Consider the following 21,229-nt stretch of genomic DNA (forward strand, 5'->3'; position numbering starts at 1 on the left):
TGAAGTTTGGGTTCCCGCGGCTTTTCGTTGGGGTTTGTTGGGGTTTTTCTGTCGGTTTTCTTTTTTTTTTTTCTTCTTTTTTTCTTTTTTACCTCTCTTCTCCCAAACGACTGCCGAGCAGCCTTCCTGAGCGCACCTCAACAGCTGCCGCTCTGGCTGACTGACCGCACGTCCCCGAGCCCTGGCCGTCGCATCGGTAACGCGCCGTGCTGCCGGGCGCTCTGCGCTCCCAGTAACGTAGCATCCGCTGGCCAGCCGTTAACGTTGCCTTGCCCGGAGCTGGCCGTTTCACTTGTATGACTTTGAAATAATCAAAATATTGTTACGACCACTGGAGGGACAAAAATGCAGATTCTGAAAAAAATAAATCTCCTCTCTGTATTTTAACTTCCTGGAAATTGAATGGGATATTTCTGTTTCACGGTTGATACTTACAATTTTTAAGTTCATATGACAACAGTTCTGATTTTTGTGTATAAAAATTAGCATGCAATGGTAAACTTAACACTGTATGTTTTTTCCAGTCTGTTGATGTTGTGTGCGGTTTGGGCTTTCTTCTGTTATAAAAATAACATTAAATAGGAAAAAGGGAGATGCTGATATTGATCTTCTTTGTGGGCTGGGGTTTTTACTGCTGTTTCTCCCTTCGTGGACCTATGTGAGCTTTGCCTTCATTAGTAAACTTTTTCCCAAGATTTTTGTTCAATGATAATTAAACTATGGATCTTTATAGTCGTTAAGGACACTGTGTATGAGCGGCTTGAATAACAGAAAAGATACTGGAGGAGAGGTTAGGGGAATGAATAAAATTGCTTGGTCTCTATTTCATTTCCTTTGGTTTAAATGCCAGCTGTCTTTCAAATATGAAATTATTTTTCTTTCATGTCTGCTCCTAGGCTAAAACAATCTGTTTGAAGTTTTATGTGAAGATATATATAGGTCTTAAGTAAAATTAACTATACAATACCCCTGAAGCAAAGGGAATATAACTTGCATGGAGTTTTGATTTTATTCTTTCTAGAGCACAGATCACTCTATTACAACATTTCTCTTTGTTCTTGTAGCAGGAAAAAAGGCTTTGATCTTATTAAGTATTTCCAGGCATATAGTAGATGGAAGTGCTGGTACTGTAGGAGAGCATGGCTTGAAAATTGATAGCATGTGCCTGTTATGGGTCAGAGGTGACCTTTATGAGCTTGAAGAGTTAGTAAATAGATGACAAATCATATGATGATCCTAGATCATGTTGCCCAAGGTTTTATTTAAATTTTTTTTTTAACATCTCACTAGCTTTTAGCATTTTCTCTCCTAGGAATTCTGCAAGTTGGGCTAAATTACTAATTTAAATATACAGAAGGAGGATATGTGAAGTTGGGGGGGTGGTTTTTGTGTTACAGTTTTTGAAGCACACATACTGGTGTGTATGCCAAATCTTTGTATGAACCTTTCCGTAATGAGAGAACAGTACATACCCTAATTTTGATGTCTCACTGCTTTTATTTGTATTGTTTGATCAATTAGTAGTTGATGGTATGTACCTTATTGTTTGAGTTTGAGATTTTTATTTAGATTATTGTATTAGATTTTGGATATTGACATTCCTTGATACCTGCTGATGTATATAAAATCTGATTTATTTACATACAAAGCAAGTGGGAAATAACATGTAGAAAATGTGTCTTAAATTTTTTATTAAATATGTTTTGTTCTTTTCAACAACTTAAATTTGTAAGCCAGAAGAAAGCTTAACATTAAGCTAAAAACAAAGTATCTGAGCATCCCAATAGATGGTTGTGTGTGCACTGGCACATAAATTAAAAGTTAAAAATTGTCAGGGGTTTTTACTATTAGAAGAGGTTCAATTTTTGTAATTTCTGTATGTTTTAGGATGGACACATGAAAGTGAAAAGTAGTGTTTTAATACAAATTCCTTGCTAAGGAGTAAAATTTTACCGTTATGTGTAATAGGTGTTATTGGGAAAAAAAAAAAAAATTCAAGAATCCGCACCAAATTAAAAGAAAAAAAAGATCTTGATCTGTTTCTTAAAGAAAATAAAGCACTTGCACTGAACTAGGTTTAGCCTGGTTGGGGTTTTTTTGTTTGTTTGTTTGGGTTTTTTGTTTGGTTTTTTTTGTCCTTCACTTGTTGATATATAGAAAATATTACTGGTTTATGGAAGGCTTATAAAATTTTAATATAGAGCTTTTTGAAAAAAAATTATAGTTAAAAATTGCATCTATCTTTAAAGTTTTACCTTTTCTTCTCTTTCATTCAAGAGCTATGCTGCAGACCCCCAAAAATCAAAACACCTGAGCCCCATTTAAAAAAAAGCTGCAAAAATGTTTAGGTAGAAATAATAGCACAAATTTAAATTATACTTTTTAAACATTTTTATTTTATTATTTTTTAACTAATAAATAATTAAACAAACTTATTCATTCACTGGGGCCTTTTCGTTTAAATTTTATAAAATGCAATAGCACCAAAATAATGTTTAAGTAATAGCAGTTTTGTATCGTTTTTAGTACATAAAGAATAAAATATAGACTTGAAATATTTCCACTTTTCTCAGTTCACCTACAAGTTTAGAAATAAATTGGTTATTTTCTAAATGTACTGTAAAATTATTTTTGTATAGATCACAACAGAGTAGTGTCAGTTATCACCAAAATAAATCATTTTAAGGAACAATATTTTATTTTATATCGCCTATGACTACTATTTCATATGAGAATAAATTTGTGACTATATTACACATTATTGTTGTATTCTGTGCATTGTATGGGTTAATTTGATACACAAGTCTATGTATGAGTACTTTTTATTATTGAATAATTTTTTTTTTTCTCAGCATATACTGAGATTTTATTGAGCCCTCTTCCAAGGTGGTGTTACTGCATATTTCACAGTAGATTTCTACAATGCCTATTCAAAAAGGGAGAAAAAAAGATCAGGAAATATATATATATTTTGCATATATGTAATGCTTTGTGATTTGGGGTTTTTTTTTTTGTAAACTAGCTTATATTGGGATTTTTTTGAGAAAATTTTTTTTGAGAGAAAACTCAAAATTCTCAGGAGTGTAAAAGGCTATTTATAAATGTGTCCCTGTGTGTGCATACATATGTATGGGCACATGTCTACAAATGAATAAATACACATAGGTGTGAGTATATATGTATATATTTGGGTATTTTTTAGTGGAGGAAAATGGCTGTTTTGCAGCCATTGCTCTCAAGAGTTATAGCAGAGAAAAACATGTTAATAATATTGCATGATGCTTAGATGACATGACAGCACGCCTTTCTGTAGCTGTTATGCAATAAATAATGTACTAAGTCTTTTAACATCAATGTAAAATGTTTTCAGTTTGTAAATTTTGGAGCAACCAGGTGCTAAAAAGAACGATTCAATTCTGCTTTTATTAGTATTGGGCCAGTTAGTATACAGGGAAAAAAGTACAATTAAAGCTGTTCTGTACCATATGCTGCCCGCAGCAACTTAGACAAGGTCAAAGCTAACATTTGTAAGTCAGGACAAATATAAGATCATCTGGAAAATCTCTAGGGGTACGCGGCTGTGGACATTGAATAAAGAGAGGTAGTAAACACTGGTCAGCTGGATTTTTTTTTTTCTGTTCCTCGCCCTTCTCTTTCCCCTCCCCATCCCACTAAAAAACGATGAGTTACAATGCCATCAGCCCAAGAGAGTTTTCCCTGCTCCACTCCATTGGCTTGAACTGCCAATCTACTGAGCAGTGGTCCCCTGCCAGAAGGGTGTCTTGTCTGCAACAAGCTTTATTGATGCTTTAAAAGTGAAGGTTATGTCCATTTCCTTGGGCAAATGAAAGCAGCTAGGGATGGGATCAGGTGCTGTATTGGACCGATGTATATTTCTCAAAATGCGAGCACCAAAGAGTAACACACCCCTGTTTGCTTTCGTAATCACGTGCATGTTGAAGTCCGTTTGTAGAAATATAATAGTCTGTGTCGGAGCTACAGAAACTGAGAGTACTAGCAAGTTCAGAGAAGAGATAAACAAATGCAAAAGATAGCATTATATCTACTACTACGTCTTCCTGTGGTCAATACTGGTGATGGGGATTCCTACCACGGCTAGAATAGCCTTCTGAAATACAGGGAACAGGTTAAGAAAACAAGCTGATTAGTTTCAACTTTTCCATTTTGTGTTTCCTTAAAATCTGAATTTAATCAGGAATTTTTGAAGACTTAGTTGTATGCATCCTTTAGTAACAGCGTAGTTCGAAGAGCGTGGGGAAGAGATTTTGCTTAGCAAATAAAATACAAAAAGAATCTTCAAGCATTATATACGCATATGTATTTCTGGTGTTGTTCCTGTTGCCTTAGCTTCTCTTTCCTCCCCTCTGTGCCTTACACTACAATTAAAAAAAATAAAATAAAATCAAAAGGACAGACCAAAACGTTTCCATATACTGAATTTGGGATTTTTGGTAAGTTTGCCTATCACTTTTTAACATGACTTTAAAATTCTCATTTATTGGGGAAGAAGCTAGGAAGCGTTTGTGCTATGTATCATTGCAGTGGGATTCTGCATTTCAAAAATACCCAAATAGGCATGTATAGCATGCCTAAACTGCATAAACATTTATTTAAGATGGAATTCAGTTTAGCTACTTCAAGGATTTTGAATTTTATACCATCCTTAAAAATTATGGTTGGATTTGCAGGCAAGACTGATGCTCTGTTCTTTTAAAGGAGTGTTTTATTTTCATTCTGGGTGGCGAGAAGAGTGTTTAAAATGTATGAACCTTTACACCTGGTATTGGAAACAAAAAGTATGATAGAGGATATGGTATACTGATCTTGTGTGCTAGGGCTCTTCATTTTATGATCTTGCTTAAATATCAACTAAACAAGAATTGAGGGTGGGTGGGTTGGGTTTTTTTGGCAGCTTCTGTCTTGCTGTAAAGGGGAGCATGGAAAACTATAGTTACTATTCTACATTCCTGAAGTTTTAGTACATGATTTTGTCAGAAATATAATAAACATGAAAACAAGTTTCCTTTTCCCAGAGCTGCCTTTCAGCAGAATTAGCTTTTGCCACAAAACCTGCAGATAATACACTGTAAAATTATGCCACATGTACAAATCATTCATCAGTGCGCACTTGCTTAGTGCATGACTGATGCTGATGGAATGTAGATAGGCTACTTAGCAGAGTTTACAAGCTACAGAATAGGTTATCCATCTCTACTGGTTTCAAAAAATTCTCTGTCTCCAGCAGCTTGATAAATATTTTCCCGAACTTCCAAGAATTGTTAATAACTAGGCTTAAATAAGTAACATAATTCATAATTCCATAAACGGTATGCGTGATGGGAGCCTTGGTCTTGAGATAGCATGAGCTCATCGGAAGTAAGGTTTGGTTGCTTCATTGCTGTTTTTTAATCTGCTTTTAATATTAATATTAAACATTGATAAATATTTAAGAATTTGAAACAGATTATGGGAAAATTGCCTGAGAGTAAGTATGCCAACAGGAGGACTCTTAAGTGTTATATTTATTAAATGCCTTTATAGAATGCGACTTGGAAGTTTTACTTAGCATAAAATTTGGTAAACCCAGATCTTCAAATTAATATTCATGTTATTGGCACTTGTATTAGTAAACAGATGCACATTGTTAATCCTTTGATATGTTTTAGATATATTAGGTCTGTGTAACTTTCATGATAGTGTTCATTATGTATGTTAATCACCAGGGCAGATTTCAGAACTGGATGATGCATTTGTTTTGCTTAAACCTGTAGTACAGATAATGTCTTCTCAGCTCTGTTCTGAAGTCAGCTCCCACCACTACTCCTCAAAAAAAAAAAAATCTTAGTTGTCATCCTGCCTTTTCCACTGGAGAAGCATGTGGTGCTCAGTTGCCGGCTAAGGTTAAACCACGACACCAATTCAGGGTGCGGAAGAGACCAATATGAGTCTCTGACTTGATGTCCTTTGCAACTCATTTGTCCAACTTCCCTCTGCAGAGGCTATCTACCCTTTAGAAGCACTGCAGCATTAGGATTGATGTATATTTTAGCACAGCTCCAAAAAAAAGTCGAGTCCTCCACTTGATAAGTCATGTAAAAAACCTGGTTTTGGCATGTGTTTATCGGAAGGGAATTTCCCATTCATAATCAGAGAGTGTTTTGCTTGTCAGCATGGAGACACATCCGATGCCTTTGGGCGCAGTGAGTTTAAGGGGATTAGAAGATGGGCTCCTCTTCTACCTGCTGGAGACAACCCTCTTCAAGGAGACTCTGCAGACAGGCTGACCTTTTAACAGTATTCCTTGTCTTAGTGGGAATGTCAGCCAGGAAAAACTGGTTTGATGCCTCCTGGATGTCGCTGTTATCAGTTTAATAGCTAAAAGAGGCCGTCTTGAGCAGCCACGTCATACTTATAACTGCCTTACTCAGCTGTTGCAGAAGAGAGAGCCCTTTAACTACGGCACAGACCGGGGAGCTGCTGCACAGCCATGCAAGCCTCCTGCAGGCCAGCAGCCACAGAGGCTATGTTTTGCTGGATAGGGGTCCTAGTGCATCCAGGGCTTTCAGAGTGAACAAACTAGTTGCCCTGATATATCGCTTCCCTTTGTGCCACCTTTTTTTTAATCAACTTTGTATTTAAAACCTTTGTATTTCGCATCTTGTGGACTTCACGTTAATCTTAGTAAATTTTCTCCTTTGCTTTTAAATTTTGTTTGTAGTAACACAACATAAAAATTATGATTAGGTCATCAACCAGGAAAAAAACTGGCGCTCATCTGCAGGTGATCAGATGACATCAGAGGCCTGGTTTTAATTTGTGGGTAGTTCTGATTGTAACTAAAAGAGACTTGCTCCTTTTGTGGAATTGGCTGGCTATTTCCCCACATCTGGAGTTAATGAAGTCTTTGAGACCACATCAGTTGTGTTTTGCCGCAAGAACCCTTTGATCTGAAAAATCTAGACTGGCACAAGTGCAGCTTCATAACATCGCAGCTATGTTTTTGCAGGCTATAGTTAAGATACCAAAACAAGGAGAAACTATATAAAGTTATGTGTCTGTGCAAGGACTTTCATGTAGCTGTTTGGAAGGGCCTCTTTTACGTTAATATAATTCATAACATTTTTATTACATTAATGGCTTGTACATATGTATCTGTAAATGATATATTTGTAGGCGTTTTTCAGTTTAATTTCCCTTTTAGTGTTTAATCAGTTTTTATAAATCATCCAATTATGTAAAATGTTAAAATTTCAGTCTGAAGCTTGTATTTACAAATCTCATTGATAACATTACAGTTTAAAAGTAGTATAATTTGTCATTGTAGGTGATTTTGCATTAATCAGTGTACATCTCCGTGGCAGTGCTAAATGTCATAAAGCTTTGTTTCCACTGCTGTCCTGTGACAGTGATAGATTATCCATCAGCTGTAGCACATGCTGCGTTATTCTGCACAACAGAGAACTTGTAAATTAAGCCCAGTTTTGCCTAATATGTTTGCAGTCTTATGAGTGCGAGTATTTACAATTTGACAGAGTGACATTTCTGTTAAAATATGTCTGAGGCATGGAATATACATGCATTCATCATAATAGTAAATACATATGTACTGTTAACATTGCTTATAACGTATATGTTGTTCTGTCACTCAGGTTTGGTAAGCATCTCTATTTTACATTTATTCCACACATTGGAAATCTGGAAGTAAAATACTGAACAAAAGCTCCCCGAAAGGCTTTCTTTCCCAAAATTTTTTTCCTTTATTTTGATTAAAAAAAAAAAAGTTAGAACAAGCATGCAACTAAAAGTCGTAAGTTTTCCACTTGACTCCTTTTTTTCAGGTGTCTTTTTACCTGCCGCCGTTTTCATTGCATGACTTGTATCGACAGCTATGCCCTGGCTTCATTCCTTGTGCCCTTGTCCTGATTCCATCATACTGTAGTTTGATAGATTTTATTGAAATTCTGTTGATGTAAAACGAGTCTAAGAGAGTGGTAAATCAGTCCCTCTGATAGAGGAGAGTGCTGTCTGCAGGCACATGCCCAGCCATTTGGTCTGACAACAGCAGGCTAGAGAAGCATTTGGGAGTGGGGAGGAGGGGTATTGGTATGCAAATGAAAGCGGGACTTGCCCACTTCACTTTCTAAATATCCGTATCGGAACAATCGCTCTCCGGGAGAACAATGGTTCTCTTTCAGGGAACTTACGCTTTTTTTGTTGGCCGGCTTGGTTTTCCTGGCCCTTCTCTCTCTTGGTAAACAACATCCCAGAAAGACAAGGGAGGGATGTGAATGTTGGAGATACGTGCGTGTGCTTGTATTTCCATAGGAAGGGATAAAAACACTAACTTTTGAATTTTAGGGCATAGTGCACTTTGTAAGTTGCATTATGTAAGCTTTGAAGTTTTAAAATTCTTAATATATGCGTTTGTGAAGCCTTATGTATTTACAAGTAAGGTGCATGATTAAAAAATAAAAATACTGCATTTTTTACTTTGTAGCAAAGAGATGCTCTGGTTTCAATGTTACATTTTGATACTTTGCTGCCATATTTGTTAATTTTTTCTTTTAAAGATTTTTCTTTTAACGTACACTAGTCATACTGCGGTATTCAGTATATTGACGAAAATACTGTTATGAAGAAATAGCATTGCTTAGAACAACTAACGTTATGGGTAGAGTCCCTGAGTGTATGAATACTGGCTTTGTTGATTGGACTTATTTATTCCTGAATATGCTTTATATTTCTTCTTAGAGTCACTGCAGTGAAAGACTTCTAATCCTTATGTTTATTTGGCATCTTACAATTTTTAACTTGTTAAGAAAATTCGTTGTTTGTAAGTTGAGAATGGCCATTCCACTGTGGTGTTACACTGGAAAAAGAATGATGCTGGTTTTCTTTAATGTTAGGCCAGTGTAAAAATAATTTGCTCGATGTTGCAGTTTTAAGATTATTCCTCAGGACTTGAATTGCATACATTTTTGATGACTATACAAAGGCGTGCAAGTTTCTGAATGGACGATACAATGGTTGCATTAAAATCTTTCTGTTTGTCACTGGATGTTCTTTTTCTGTCTGATTGTTGGGATGCCAGCTAATTAAATATTCAAACAGGCATACAGTTGTTTTAAAATAAAATTTGTTTGGGGCCCAGTTGTTTTATCTTGCTTTTTTTATCTTGAGCAACAAGTCTGTGCGAGTCACGCACTTAGAAAGCAAAATCAGCATTCAAGCTTTTATCAGGCCACCTGGCTGAGTTGGCACACCAGAAAGTGTGTTGTTAGGATCATTCTACTGTAGTTCCTCTGTACTGTGGCAACTTGCTAAAAAGCAAATAAAACAAGGGCAACAAACGTTGCAGCTTGCTGCACTGTTCTTTTTTTATTTGTGCTTTCTATCTGTGTCTGCATGCTGTTATGGGTTTTTTAATGCACGACACCCAAATAGTACTAACCTGCTTTTATTGCTCTCCAATATTTAGGTGTATGCACCATCCCCGAGTTCTGATGATTTCAACAGAGAATCTCCAAGTTACCCGTCTCCTAAGCCACCAAGCAGTATGTTTGCTAGCACTTTCTTTATGCAAGGTGGGTAAAATGACTGTAAAAATATGGGTAGGTGTCACTTGTTCTTTAGGCAGAAATCTGCAGTCAGCCACTGTTGTACTGATTCATTGAGGAAGCGTAAAGGTAACATATTGTGCTAGAGCCTGTGATTAAGTTTTATATACTTTTAAAACAGTTAGATGAAGGGAGCTGTCTGTTGATTTAAAGTTTTTCTCATGACATTAATTGCTGACTGAAATTTAAGGGGATTATACACCAGGCCAGATGGACAGAATCCCCCATCCTTTGATTTGTAGGGGCTTCAGAGCAGCACACTGGAGTGATAGAGAAAAATGAGGTGAGGGCTTCTTGACTGTTCTGGAATTTGACTGTACAATATCAGCTAACAGTCTTAAGTTCTCAAATGCTTGTATATCCAGCATGCCAGGAAAAAAAAAGGGGGGGGATTGCATTGAACAAAACGAGAGCAGAATTCATTTCCTCGGCCTCACATCATACAATTAGCTTGTACTGTAGTCTGACGAGGTTTTGGAGCACATTGAAAGCATAGTCTCTCAGTACGGGAATTTACAGAGCACTTCAGTTTGTGCTACAGAAGGGAAACTGCATTGATACACGGGTTTAAGGCTTATGTAATGTAGTAATTTCAGTTACTTAAATCTGCTATTATGAAATGTTTTTAATATTTTTATGGTACTAAGGTATTTTAGACTATAAATTGCTTATTTTAGGTTAATAGATGTTTTGCACTGTATGTTTATGTAATGAGCTCTGTTTAGCCAAACTTCTCTGTCCTCCACCCCCTTTTTTATTATTTATTTCAGTCTGGAATTTTTATCAACCCTCTTCATATAAATCTGGCCTTACTGAAGGTCTGTGTAATTAGCAGAAGTACTTGGTATTTTCTCAGCTGTGGTTGGATTGTATTTCAGCTATAAAGCCTCTGTTGGTTTTTTGTTTTTTTTATAAATATAGCAACAGTGTGGTGGCATGAAAATAGAAGACGCAGTATAAACTGGTCACCATTTCCCTGCTGATGTTAGCCTGAGTAGCTGAATTCTGTATTCTTTTAAAATAATTTTGTAAAGGAAATTAGAACTCAGTACTCTTCTTCACTAAATGTATTTTTCTTTTTTTCTTTTTTATTAAAAAAAAAAGATGGGACCCACAATTCTTCTGACCTCTGGAGTTCATCCAATGGCATGAGCCAGCCCGGCTATGGTGGGATGCTGGGAGGCTCCTCTTCCCACATGTCCCAGTCCAGCAGTTACGGCAGCCTGCACACACACGACCGTTTGGTAAGATACACAGCACAGATTAATGTATTTGTACGTGTATATGGAGATCACAAGAATTCATTTCTTCTTTGCTGCTCGTGTATGTCAGTTAAAAACTCAGTTGTCAGAAATCACAAACTTACTGTATTAGATTTATGTCCTTTTATTTATGTCTGTTGTATAAATAAAAATCTGTGGCTGTATAGTGGTCTGTTCAGAGGATGGATGAGTTCTTTTCTTTAATAAAGAGCTGGGTGTTGTATATCTGGTATCTTAAAATATCAACATTTATTTAAAGACTACTTAATGTCTTATGTCTGTTTCTCTTCTTTCTAGAGCTATCCCCCGCATTCAGTCTCACCTACAGATATAAATGCCAGTCTTCCTCCAATGTCTAGCTTCCATCGTGGCAGTACCAGCAGTTCACCTTATGTAGCTGCCTCACACACTCCACCTGTCAATGGATCAGATAATATTCTGGGTAAAAAGTTCTTCCTGCTTTTTTTTAATTTTACAAGAAAATGAAATTTAGGGCTGCATGACACACAAAATCAGTAAGATTTCATTTATGGGATGCTTGTAGATCAGGGATACCATACCACTGTGGCGTTTCGGTCCTCAGTATGGCTGAGATGAGGCAAATTGTTTTGCAGTCAGCTTAAGACTTGCTGGTTAGTTGCTTTCACAGCCAAGCCTATGCACAGGAGATTGTATCCATCTAACTTCATGGCAATTATCCTTCCATAGTTCAGTATATGTACATGTTCATATAGGTAGTTCTGGTGGTGTAGTTTTCAGAGCTGCTGTATCACCAAGGTACTGTGCAGGAGAAAGGCAGGGAGACTCTTTCTTTGGGGAGCTTGATAAACTGCATTGTAAATTCCTCTCTTAACTGATCTAGAGATTACTGAGTAGCATCTCAGTGGCTGGTTTAGTCTCTTCCGTGCTTACCTAGAAGGCATGAAATATAGGATGATCATCTGTTCCTTGTACATATTTGCACATCTTAAGATACAGCCGTAGAAATTACATGCTTGTAGACTCTCCTTGTCAGTTCAATATGATTTGTACTTAGCTTCATTTTAGGTAAGTGGAATTAGAGTGACTATATTGGCTTTGATTTGGGAACATGTTTTACAGTCAGATCTTTAAACAGAACCCAGTTAATGACTCTGCATGGGAAATTCAGGCTGGGAAATCCAAGTTTGCCACAAACTTGAAACAGTGAGTGTTGCATGATTTGGATTTCTGATGTGAACGGCTTACATGCACAGTAAATACAATTTTTTTGGCATTAGAAGTCGATAATTGGAGGAAGGAGATTCACTTTTAAAGGGTCTATCTTCTACAGTAAAGCAGATATTTCAGAGGATTCAGGTCCTTTCTGTGTTTCCAATTGGTAGGGCTTCAGACCTCTTGGCTTGATGGTGTGTGGAGCAAAAGGGCACGCAAAGCTGCTGACATGCAACTGAGAGCAAGGGTGACAGAAAACTTGGTGGACAGGAGCTTTTCAGGGATTTTCTAAAATAAAGATGAGAGTACAGCACAGGGAATTAGAGCAGGGGGAGCAAGGAGACACACAAGGAACTCTTCAGTGAATTTGGCTTTAAGAATTAATGAAATGTGCAGCACTTTAGTGATAACAGTTTAGAAATGAGCTGCAATAATATATTTTTCTGATTTTGATTTTCTTTTCATATTTCATTAAAATTAGCCTGTATTCCTAGAAAATAATTTAAGTCTTTTTTCTAACTGCTTTCACTTGTTGGTCCTTAAGTTATCACGGTGATATTGTTTGACTTTAAAGAGAAGAGCATCTAAATTTAAATCTAATTGTTTTAATTAAATATTTAAGTATAATGAGAACTGATTCTGTTGACACTGACTTCCTCAGCATATCCGTTTTAAAAGTGGTTGCTCAACTGTACATGATGAATAAAATAATAAAAGTAAATAAAATTTCAGCTTTAAAAATAAGTGTTGGGTTTGTTTTCCACATTACAGGAAACAGAGGAAATGGTGCTGGAAGCTCACAGACAGGTGATGCGCTTGGAAAGGCATTGGCATCTGTAAGTAGCAGTTAGAATATTCAGATTTGAAAGACGTATTTTGATCATTGCATCCGTTATTTCTGTGTTCATTTTATAATATCAAATCAGGAGTTTTCATGTATGAAGTTAAAATGATACATATGATATATGATACAATGTTATATACTAGACAAATGTCTATAAAAAAGGCAAGTGGAAAATGCTTTTATCTGTTGAAGACATTCTGACTTCCTTTTTTTTTTTTTTAGGTGATGGAAAAATTTAGGCCAGATATAGTTTAGAAAGTTGTTTAGACAAAGTAAAAGATAATAATAAAAAGTTTAGAGTTGATTTTTATTTTTTTTTCTATAGTGTTCTAGTTAAAAGTAAAATATTTTTAACATTACTCTTAGAGCAGATCCTGCCTCAAGGTTTAAAATATTTTCTCAGTGGCGTTATAAAACTGAGAGGTTTTGAATGCTGTGTTGTATAACTATGATTTATGGAACAGCCTTTAAAATGCTGTATGTGCATAAAGTTTAAACTCTTAACTCTTGCTGGAATAATGTAGATAATGTAAAACGTTGCAAGTATCTTCAGTCTAGTAAAAGCTCTGTTTACATATGCACGCATGCAGCAATTATTTTTGCATTAATACAATCAGATGTACTTTTTATAAAACAGTAATTGATACAGTATAGCAGAAATTTCAGAGTTAGGAGCGGTGGCTGGGGGAGCACTTTGTATTTCTTATACGTAGCAAATAGGGAGACTAAGTCTGATTTGAAGATAGAAATGACTACTTTGCAGCCCCAAGAGACCATTCCTGGGTTGGATTCTGCATCCCTCACCTCATACCAGTGAATGCAAATGTGCATATTCGTGCAGATCCTGTTACCCTTGCATCCCCCAGAGGGTCATATGTTAAAAGATTACGAGATCTGATAATGTCTGTAATGTCCATATTGGGTAGGAGAGCTCTGACCTGCTGGCTTCGAGGAGAAAAATGTCCCTGTTGCTTTTGGGGATTCAGCAAGTAGATAACAATTCACGAGTCCAGAGGGCAGTTAACACTCTCTTTTTGTCTGTTTGAGACCTGTCAGAAAAGAGCGGGGATCATTTTGATTCCTAGAAATAGCAATGCTTACATACTTCAGGCTGTTCATTACTCTGCAGATGTATTAGGATGTCTGCTGTTCTGCAGCCTGACCAAAATTTCTGTTGTTAAGTCTGACACGCTGGCCAGTTTGACCTTCGGGACTTTGTGATGTTTTCCACTGCTCTCCTTTTTAAAATTATCTTCTCGTCCTTTCAGGTATTTTTGCCCAAGTCACTAGCTGAGAAAACCAGGCTGATGTTTTGAGGAAAAACTCTAAATATATTGCGAGTGGAAGTCAGGGCAGAAATGTTTAATCTAACTGGTGGGTGGGCTCTGGTTGTCATAGAAACTTGTTTCTGTCATCCCGTGTTGTTGCTTGGCAGGAGCAGCCAGGTCATTCCATAAATCATTTCTGTCATAGCTGATGGTGATGCATTCCATCTGCTCTATCAGTGCATGCCATAGTCTGCACACTTCAAATCCCTCGCCTCATCCATCTGCTTCCCCCGCACCCTGCAACACGCGCGCACCCAGCACACTTCTTGTGCTTGTTCAGCAAGGCACACCGCTCACGGCTGTGGAGAGGAGGGAGGTGGTCTCTCCTGTAGGTGAAGCTAGCGCACGTGAATTGTGATGGCTAGTAAACCAAGAATATTTTTCGGTTTGAACAAAGTTTTATTTAAATACTGTGATTGTCATAACTTTTTTTTTTCCCTAAGACGACGCTATATGCCTTTCTGTTAGGATTTTAAACGCTACCACTGCAACTGTTGAGAGGAATTTCTGGTTCTAAAATTCTGTTGATGTACATCTCACAATAGGCCTTTCATGTGCTAAACATCAGAGGATACGACATTTGTTCTTCAGTTTAGGTATTAAAGACCATACAGAATAGTATGTGATTAAACATGTAAGGCCAGATAATACATTTGCAAAGGTTCTTTTATTTTAGGTTTAAGCCTGGATAATTGTGGTCTTAATCTCAGGGTAGGCAAGAAAGAGAATTGTACATGAAAGTATTTACACAAAGTTCCCAAAGCCCTGTGGATTATGCATTAGTTTGGATAATGAACTAGTATAGATAGAAAGAAAAGAAAATCTGGGTATTCGTGCCATTTCTAATGTGTTTCCCTGAACATTTGCCAAACAATAACCCTTTAAGATTGTGCCCATGGAGGGTTATATGGCAGGAGAAACATCTGGTTTATTTCATTGCCTAATGCCAAATCAAAACACTTGGTCTTTAATTTAGAGGAGATCAAACAGGAGGACTGTTTAACTTTGTTGATTATATCAGACCTCTTTGTGATAACTTGTGTTTTGATTCCTACCTCAGAACTAGGGGAAAGGCCTTTGTACGGTCTCCGTAGTTAAATAGCCACTGGTCCCCTCACAAAAGAAAAGAAAATGTAGGGAAGTTGACTTCTAAAAGTAATTCATGAATTAAGTTTCTTTGTTGCTTTAGACTCAATAACATTAACATAACAAAGCCTAACTGAAATGTACACTGTAGTGTTTAAAAAATTGGACTAACAGCTCCGAGGTTTGGCTCTGCAGGCTCTCAATTGTGCAGCTTTTGTCTAAGAGCCTTTTCATTAGACCCTGGCATATTGGCACCCCGCTGATTGGAATGGACCATGACTGATAGGGGGAGGAGTCTCATTTGTTGCAGTAAAATGAGTCATGTTACCGTTTAAGCCTGGCAGAAGGTGTCAGGGTTGTTCATCATTGGTCATTTAACAGCACAGCGGCCAGGGACTGCATGCAGAATGAATTCTGACCTCGTTTTTTAGTTGTGGCTTTGGTATAATGTAGGTTTTCCCTCTTATAAAATACAGCAAAAGAAAGTCGGCCGGTAGAGCGGTGGAAAACAACCAGTTTCAAAGGAAACTTCATGGCCTTTGTTCTGACATCATTTTAATTTTCTGTATCTTCTCTGTCTGGAGCTCTCTACAGTTTCCATACTGACACCCAAGATTTATTTTTATACTGATGTACAATGCATGAATTTCCTACAGTGGTCTGAGGTAGTTCGTTCTTTTAAATATAGTCTCTTTCTAGCACGTATGAAAAGGAGGAGGTATTTCCATTAGGGAACTGATGGTCTTTTCTAATGAAGAAGTATGATAGACCAGGAAGGAGCATGTGGTCTATCGGGTCCTGGTTTTATCAGTTCAAAAGATACAATATGCAACTTAACCAAGTCCCAGTTTATTGTCAGCTAAATGCTGAAATGTCTTATTGTCTGTGTGAAGGGACATCAACCACACTGTCAGTGAAGATTTTTTAACTGCCATCTGATGACTAACAAATCCTGGTCTCTGCTCAAGTAAAACAGGTTTGAACTGATGACCTATAAAAATATGTTCTAAAATCCATAGTCAACCTCTAAACCTATTCAATTCCTTTCACAAAATGAATTTTCCAAGAATCTTGAAATTTTAAGTTTCAATTAAAGCTTTAAGCATTACGTCTTCTGTTTTTACCATTTTAATTACACTAATAGCAAGGAATGAATTGTTGCAGATTGAGGTTTAGTATCTTAAGGGAGCAATTGATATAGAAATAAGAGAAAAATTGTATGTGCTGCAATACATAGCAAGAGCAAGAAAATTTCAGATGGTTTTCGTTTGGTAGGTACCAATAGTAACTAGAGCTGAATGCTTTCTTGGTATTTTTCTCTTGTGAAGGAATAATTTTTAGCAGTCAACATGTTATCTTCTAAAACCTTTTCTCTCTCTAAAGTTTGGGAAGTCATTATTCCTCCGCATTTTCCTGAAGTTTTGTTTGTTATAATTATCTGTGTACTGTTAACTCTTAAGTATATCGTTCCCCTTCAACGATAAAAAGGCTGTAATTTCTGCTGCTGTTAAAGTAGAAGGAAGATCAGTTATACTTGTGTCGCTGTGCTTATTTTGGCAGCTGCTTGAAAATGAAAGTTCTCTGGACATTTTTAGAGCCTTGAGTGTAATAAAGCAGAGCCACGATTGAAGGTTCAAATTGGTTTTTTTATCAATCCAGTGTAAAGAGTGACAATTAAAAGCATGAAAAGGAACCCTAATAGCTTTTTTTTTTTACTGTGTATTATGGCATGTATTGATATACAGTCTTTCGTCTGTTGTTAGATTTATTCTCCTGATCATACCAGCAGTAGTTTTCCATCGAATCCATCAACACCAGTTGGATCACCATCGCCTCTTACAGGTAGAGACTAGCTATTTGTCAATAACTTGTTTGTTGTTTTGAAAACATCCTGTTTGGAATCACAGTGAAATCAGCAGTAGCTTCCTTGCATAATTACTACTATATTTTGTTTATTTTTTCCACTGTACTAAACTCAGATTTATAAATCCAGATCCTTAAATATTTTGTTACGAGCATGCACTTAAATCCTGGCAACTGGCTTTGAAAATTAGCTTATTAAAATAATCTTTGAAAACATTGAATGACCATATACTATCACAGCTATAAAGATATTTGTACAGATCTGTACCATTGGAGAGAAATAAAAGTGATTTGGTTGGGGTTTTTTTAAAGCTGTATGTTAAAACTCTGCGGCAGCTTTCAGTGACAAACACAGCAGATGTGTGTTCCCTCTAATGAAAATACAGTAGGCTATGAGACTATCCAATTTTTACACAGGATAGCTTTTCATTCGTATCTTTCATGAATGCTTTCATTCTATGGGAGAAGAATTTCTGGCATTTTTCAAAATAAATGCTCTGTATTGCAGCCACCTCTGTCACCTGTGCTTTGTGTGTTTGTAGTGTGAATGTGGGAAGAAGCATTCCAGTGTGGAGATGAACTGTGGGCAGCTGCCTACAGCTATTAGTGGGTAGTGCAGCTTTCACAGACACTGTGGCCTCAGCTGTCTAGTAAAAGTTGAACAGCTGTTCTCCATATAGAGAGGACTGTGAAAGCTCCATTGACTTAAATTTGTTGTTTAACAAAGAACTAGAATTACAAGCAAGATGATGTAACTTTAACCCTGTTCTTTCCTATAGTGCAATTTGTTAAATTATTTAACGTTTATACAACAGTCCGTTTTCCCATTCTCTGTTGTTTAATATATCCCTGCAGACTCCTGGCCGTTGGTCACTCTTTTGCAAGAGTGTTTTGCTTTTTATAAAAAAAATAAAATTAACTTACAGTGAAAGGTGTACAGAATGAGCTTAGCTGAACACTTTTGTAATCTAGATGAATAAATTAGTAAAGTTATTGCATGCAAAATGCAGTCATACATATGTATGTGAATATGCGTATCTATATATGCAATGTCACTCAGAAAACTTTCATCATTCATTCTTCACTCATGTTTAATGGACACTGTTCTGGTTTTCTGTGGACTTAATGGATTAATGAATATCTGACATGGCATACCTGAGCACCTGCTTTGGGCATTTTGTTTCTATAACTGAAAAAACCATGTTGAATTGAGTAACGATGGGATTAATGGGATTTTTGATTTAGTGATTACAGCTGACAAAAAATGTTTTGTGTATCCTTGTTATACTGAAAAGGCAGATCAGGCCAGAAAATTATTACTATTTTCTTTTTAACAACAAAGCAAATACTGAAAAGAGCTCTGTGGCTGGAAGAAAGAAGTTCTGACATCTCATAGTATTTAAAATTTTAAAGATCCCAGTTGGAGTTCCCTGATTAGGTACCACACCTAATTTTCTAAGTGAAAGCGCTAGCTAATTTCTGGTTTTAGAACACAAATTTGAGGTCCCTAAAATTTGGGTTTTCCCTTTGCTGTTGATGCCTTTGTCCGTTGGAACCTGTATCAAATGTAAAATTGTCCAAAATTTGCACTGTGATTTGTGTTCCTTATTCTGGATTCTGATGGCTAAGACAGTGGCAGATATAAGCAAATAATACTGAAATCCTTCTCAGGCGCAAACTTAGCATCTGCTTTACAATTACACCCTCCCACCCCACCCCCTTTAATTCTAGTGATACAGAATTTATCAAGCCTTTGGTAAATTGCTCCAGTAGTTAATTACCTTCATTTATGAATCTGGACTTTTATCTTTATTCCCAGATGAGTCACTAAGAACACAGTGAAGCACAATGTAAAGTAATTACTACTATATTTATTGCTATTTATACTCCTGGTAGCCATTTTGTGTCCTGACCCAAAAAGTTATTGCAGATAAAACAAATGTTTTATGTATACTAAAATAATATATTTTGGAGCATTTTTGCCTTCTTCGTGTTTTTCCTCTTTTGCAGTTAGTTCTTTGTTTATTTAGCATTCTTCTTATTATAGATTTGACTAAGTTATAATTTACCTATCCTTTAATTGTAAATTACAGTAGGAGCACTCTATTTGCCATTTAAAGCATTGAGAGAGAGTTACTTCATGAGACACTTAAGTATATATGCTCATGTTTGACTATTTGCCTGGTATGTTACTGAATAAGGACTAACAACTTTTTTTTTATTAATTTAATTAAAAGCTTTGAGAACAACATGATGAAAGCCCCCAAGTAGCGTGAGACAATAGTGTGTCTCATTTTCCCTGCCCTCATTTAATTTCTAATTTTACATAAACATGCCCAGAGCTAAGCTTCTTGCATAGTTTTAATGGTTGTGTATATGTATGTGAAGTTTATATACGGATCTGAATGGTGGGAGCCTTGGTATTTTAAGAATCCTTTGCCCAGGATCAGAGGTATTCAGAAGGGTTCGGTCGGTTCTGAGGATGCAAAACCAGCCCTCTGCTGACTCCGATGCGAGTGTGTATTTGAAAGGGGAGCCAGGGGATTAGTGTTGGGGAGACTCTGAGAGTAAGAACAATACTACAGTGATTACTATCGATGACCCCTGTAAATCCTAACACTTGCCTGGCTTATTTGTTTTTTCATGCTGCTATGTTGGTGCTGCACTAAAAGCTGCAGTTGTTAATTGCAGGGCTTGTGGTGCCAGGATGCTTTTTAACATAATTGGTGGATTTCATGCACAAACTTCTAAGAGGGGGAGTGGAATGAGGAAAGCAGGAAATCAGTGCCATCTGGCAACCTGCGCAGACATGGAGAGAGAGTATGCCACCGCTCATAAAGAGCACTAGCATTACTAGAGGTGTGATTAAAAACTGCAGGTTGCAGTTGGGCTGTTCGTTTGAGAGGAGGAGGAGTTGAGTATTCCCTCCCCCCTTTTCTTTTTGTTTCCTTTGTGAGAAGTCCCACTCAGAGTTTTGTTCTGGGCTTACATTAAGGAAATAGTACCTTTTTTCATTCAAAAAAACCCCCCAAACTCGTCAAACTAGATGCACAGGTGTTGAGTCTATTTGCTTTCTTTTCGTAACTGGTTGCTTTTCTGCTTAATATTCAGCTGATGCTTTATTGTAGGAAGTAGTATGCTCGATCCTGTTAGTAGTCAGCACTCATTAAAGCCCTGACTATGGTCTTGTCTCTGAAAATGGAGTTTTGACCAGATAAAAATTTGAGCATTACGCTGAGCCAAAGTACTCTAAAGTTGTTTCATTAATGCTTTGCAAAAATAAGTGGGACTCCAAGCATTATTCCCAAGTTCAGGAATGATGACTATGCGGAGGGAGACTACAGATCCAGGCCCAGAGTAGCTGTGTGAAGTGAAAACTGGTAATTATAAGCTTATTCACTGATGTCATTATATTTTAAAAGAGAATTCCAGCACAGTCATGGCAGCTCTGGGCTTTTATGAAATTGAAGCTGGTTTATTTTTTTTTAATTAGAAAGGAAATATTTAGGTATTTTAATAGCTATGCAAGCTGTACTCTTTTTGTTAAATAAAACCCTTTCTTTAAAAGGTAACTACTTGCAGCTCTCTGAACAAAGGAACTGTAATGTATTAAACCTTTTCCCAGTTTCCCAGACATACAGCTCTGGCTGTTATTGAAAGAACAAGCCCACAGGCTCTTCCTTTAATAAGCTGCTTTGACCTGTATGTCCATAATTTATTAATGTAATTGCTTTATTATTACATTTGTATGGCTGAAAGGAAGTTGTCTCTAATGGACATAGAATTTCATGTAGTATCTTTATAAAAGGTGCGTTATTAGTTGGTGAGAAAAATACATGTTGTACTACTTCAGGCTTTGTTTTAAAAGTACTGCTTTATTAGTTACTGCATTTCACATCTAATTATTTCTAAATTTTACATAGTAATTAGGTGTATTTATGTCGGATTAGAATGGATATGTATTTGAATTTCCAGTGTATAGGTAATATGGATATAATTGTCAATTTGTGGCAC

The 21,229-nt window shown here is 36.6% G+C and overlaps 1 protein-coding gene and 1 long non-coding RNA gene across 10 annotated transcripts in view; one reads left to right on the forward strand and one right to left on the reverse strand.

Moving 5' to 3' along the window:
* The window catches only part of TCF12 (transcription factor 12), a 177,246-nt gene that overhangs the window by 135,262 nt on the left and 20,755 nt on the right, over positions 1 to 21,229 (forward strand). For all 9 annotated transcript variants that reach the window (XM_076348256.1, XM_076348260.1, XM_076348261.1 and 6 more), the window contains 5 exons: positions 9,500 to 9,605; positions 10,743 to 10,882; positions 11,198 to 11,342; positions 12,866 to 12,930; positions 17,116 to 17,194. In XM_076348256.1, coding sequence (XP_076204371.1) covers positions 9,500 to 9,605; positions 10,743 to 10,882; positions 11,198 to 11,342; positions 12,866 to 12,930; positions 17,116 to 17,194 — 535 coding nt within the window. The remainder of the gene's footprint in view (positions 1 to 9,499; positions 9,606 to 10,742; positions 10,883 to 11,197; positions 11,343 to 12,865; positions 12,931 to 17,115; positions 17,195 to 21,229) is intronic.
* LOC143165037 (uncharacterized) overlaps positions 11,408 to 21,229 on the reverse strand; it is a 70,129-nt gene continuing 60,307 nt past the window's right edge. The window contains exon 7 of the long non-coding RNA XR_012996193.1: positions 11,408 to 11,812. This is a non-coding gene — a long non-coding RNA (uncharacterized LOC143165037). The remainder of the gene's footprint in view (positions 11,813 to 21,229) is intronic.

Source organism: Aptenodytes patagonicus, chromosome 10 (assembly GCF_965638725.1).
Source record: "Aptenodytes patagonicus chromosome 10, bAptPat1.pri.cur, whole genome shotgun sequence".
Lineage (NCBI taxonomy): Eukaryota > Metazoa > Chordata > Aves > Sphenisciformes > Spheniscidae > Aptenodytes > Aptenodytes patagonicus.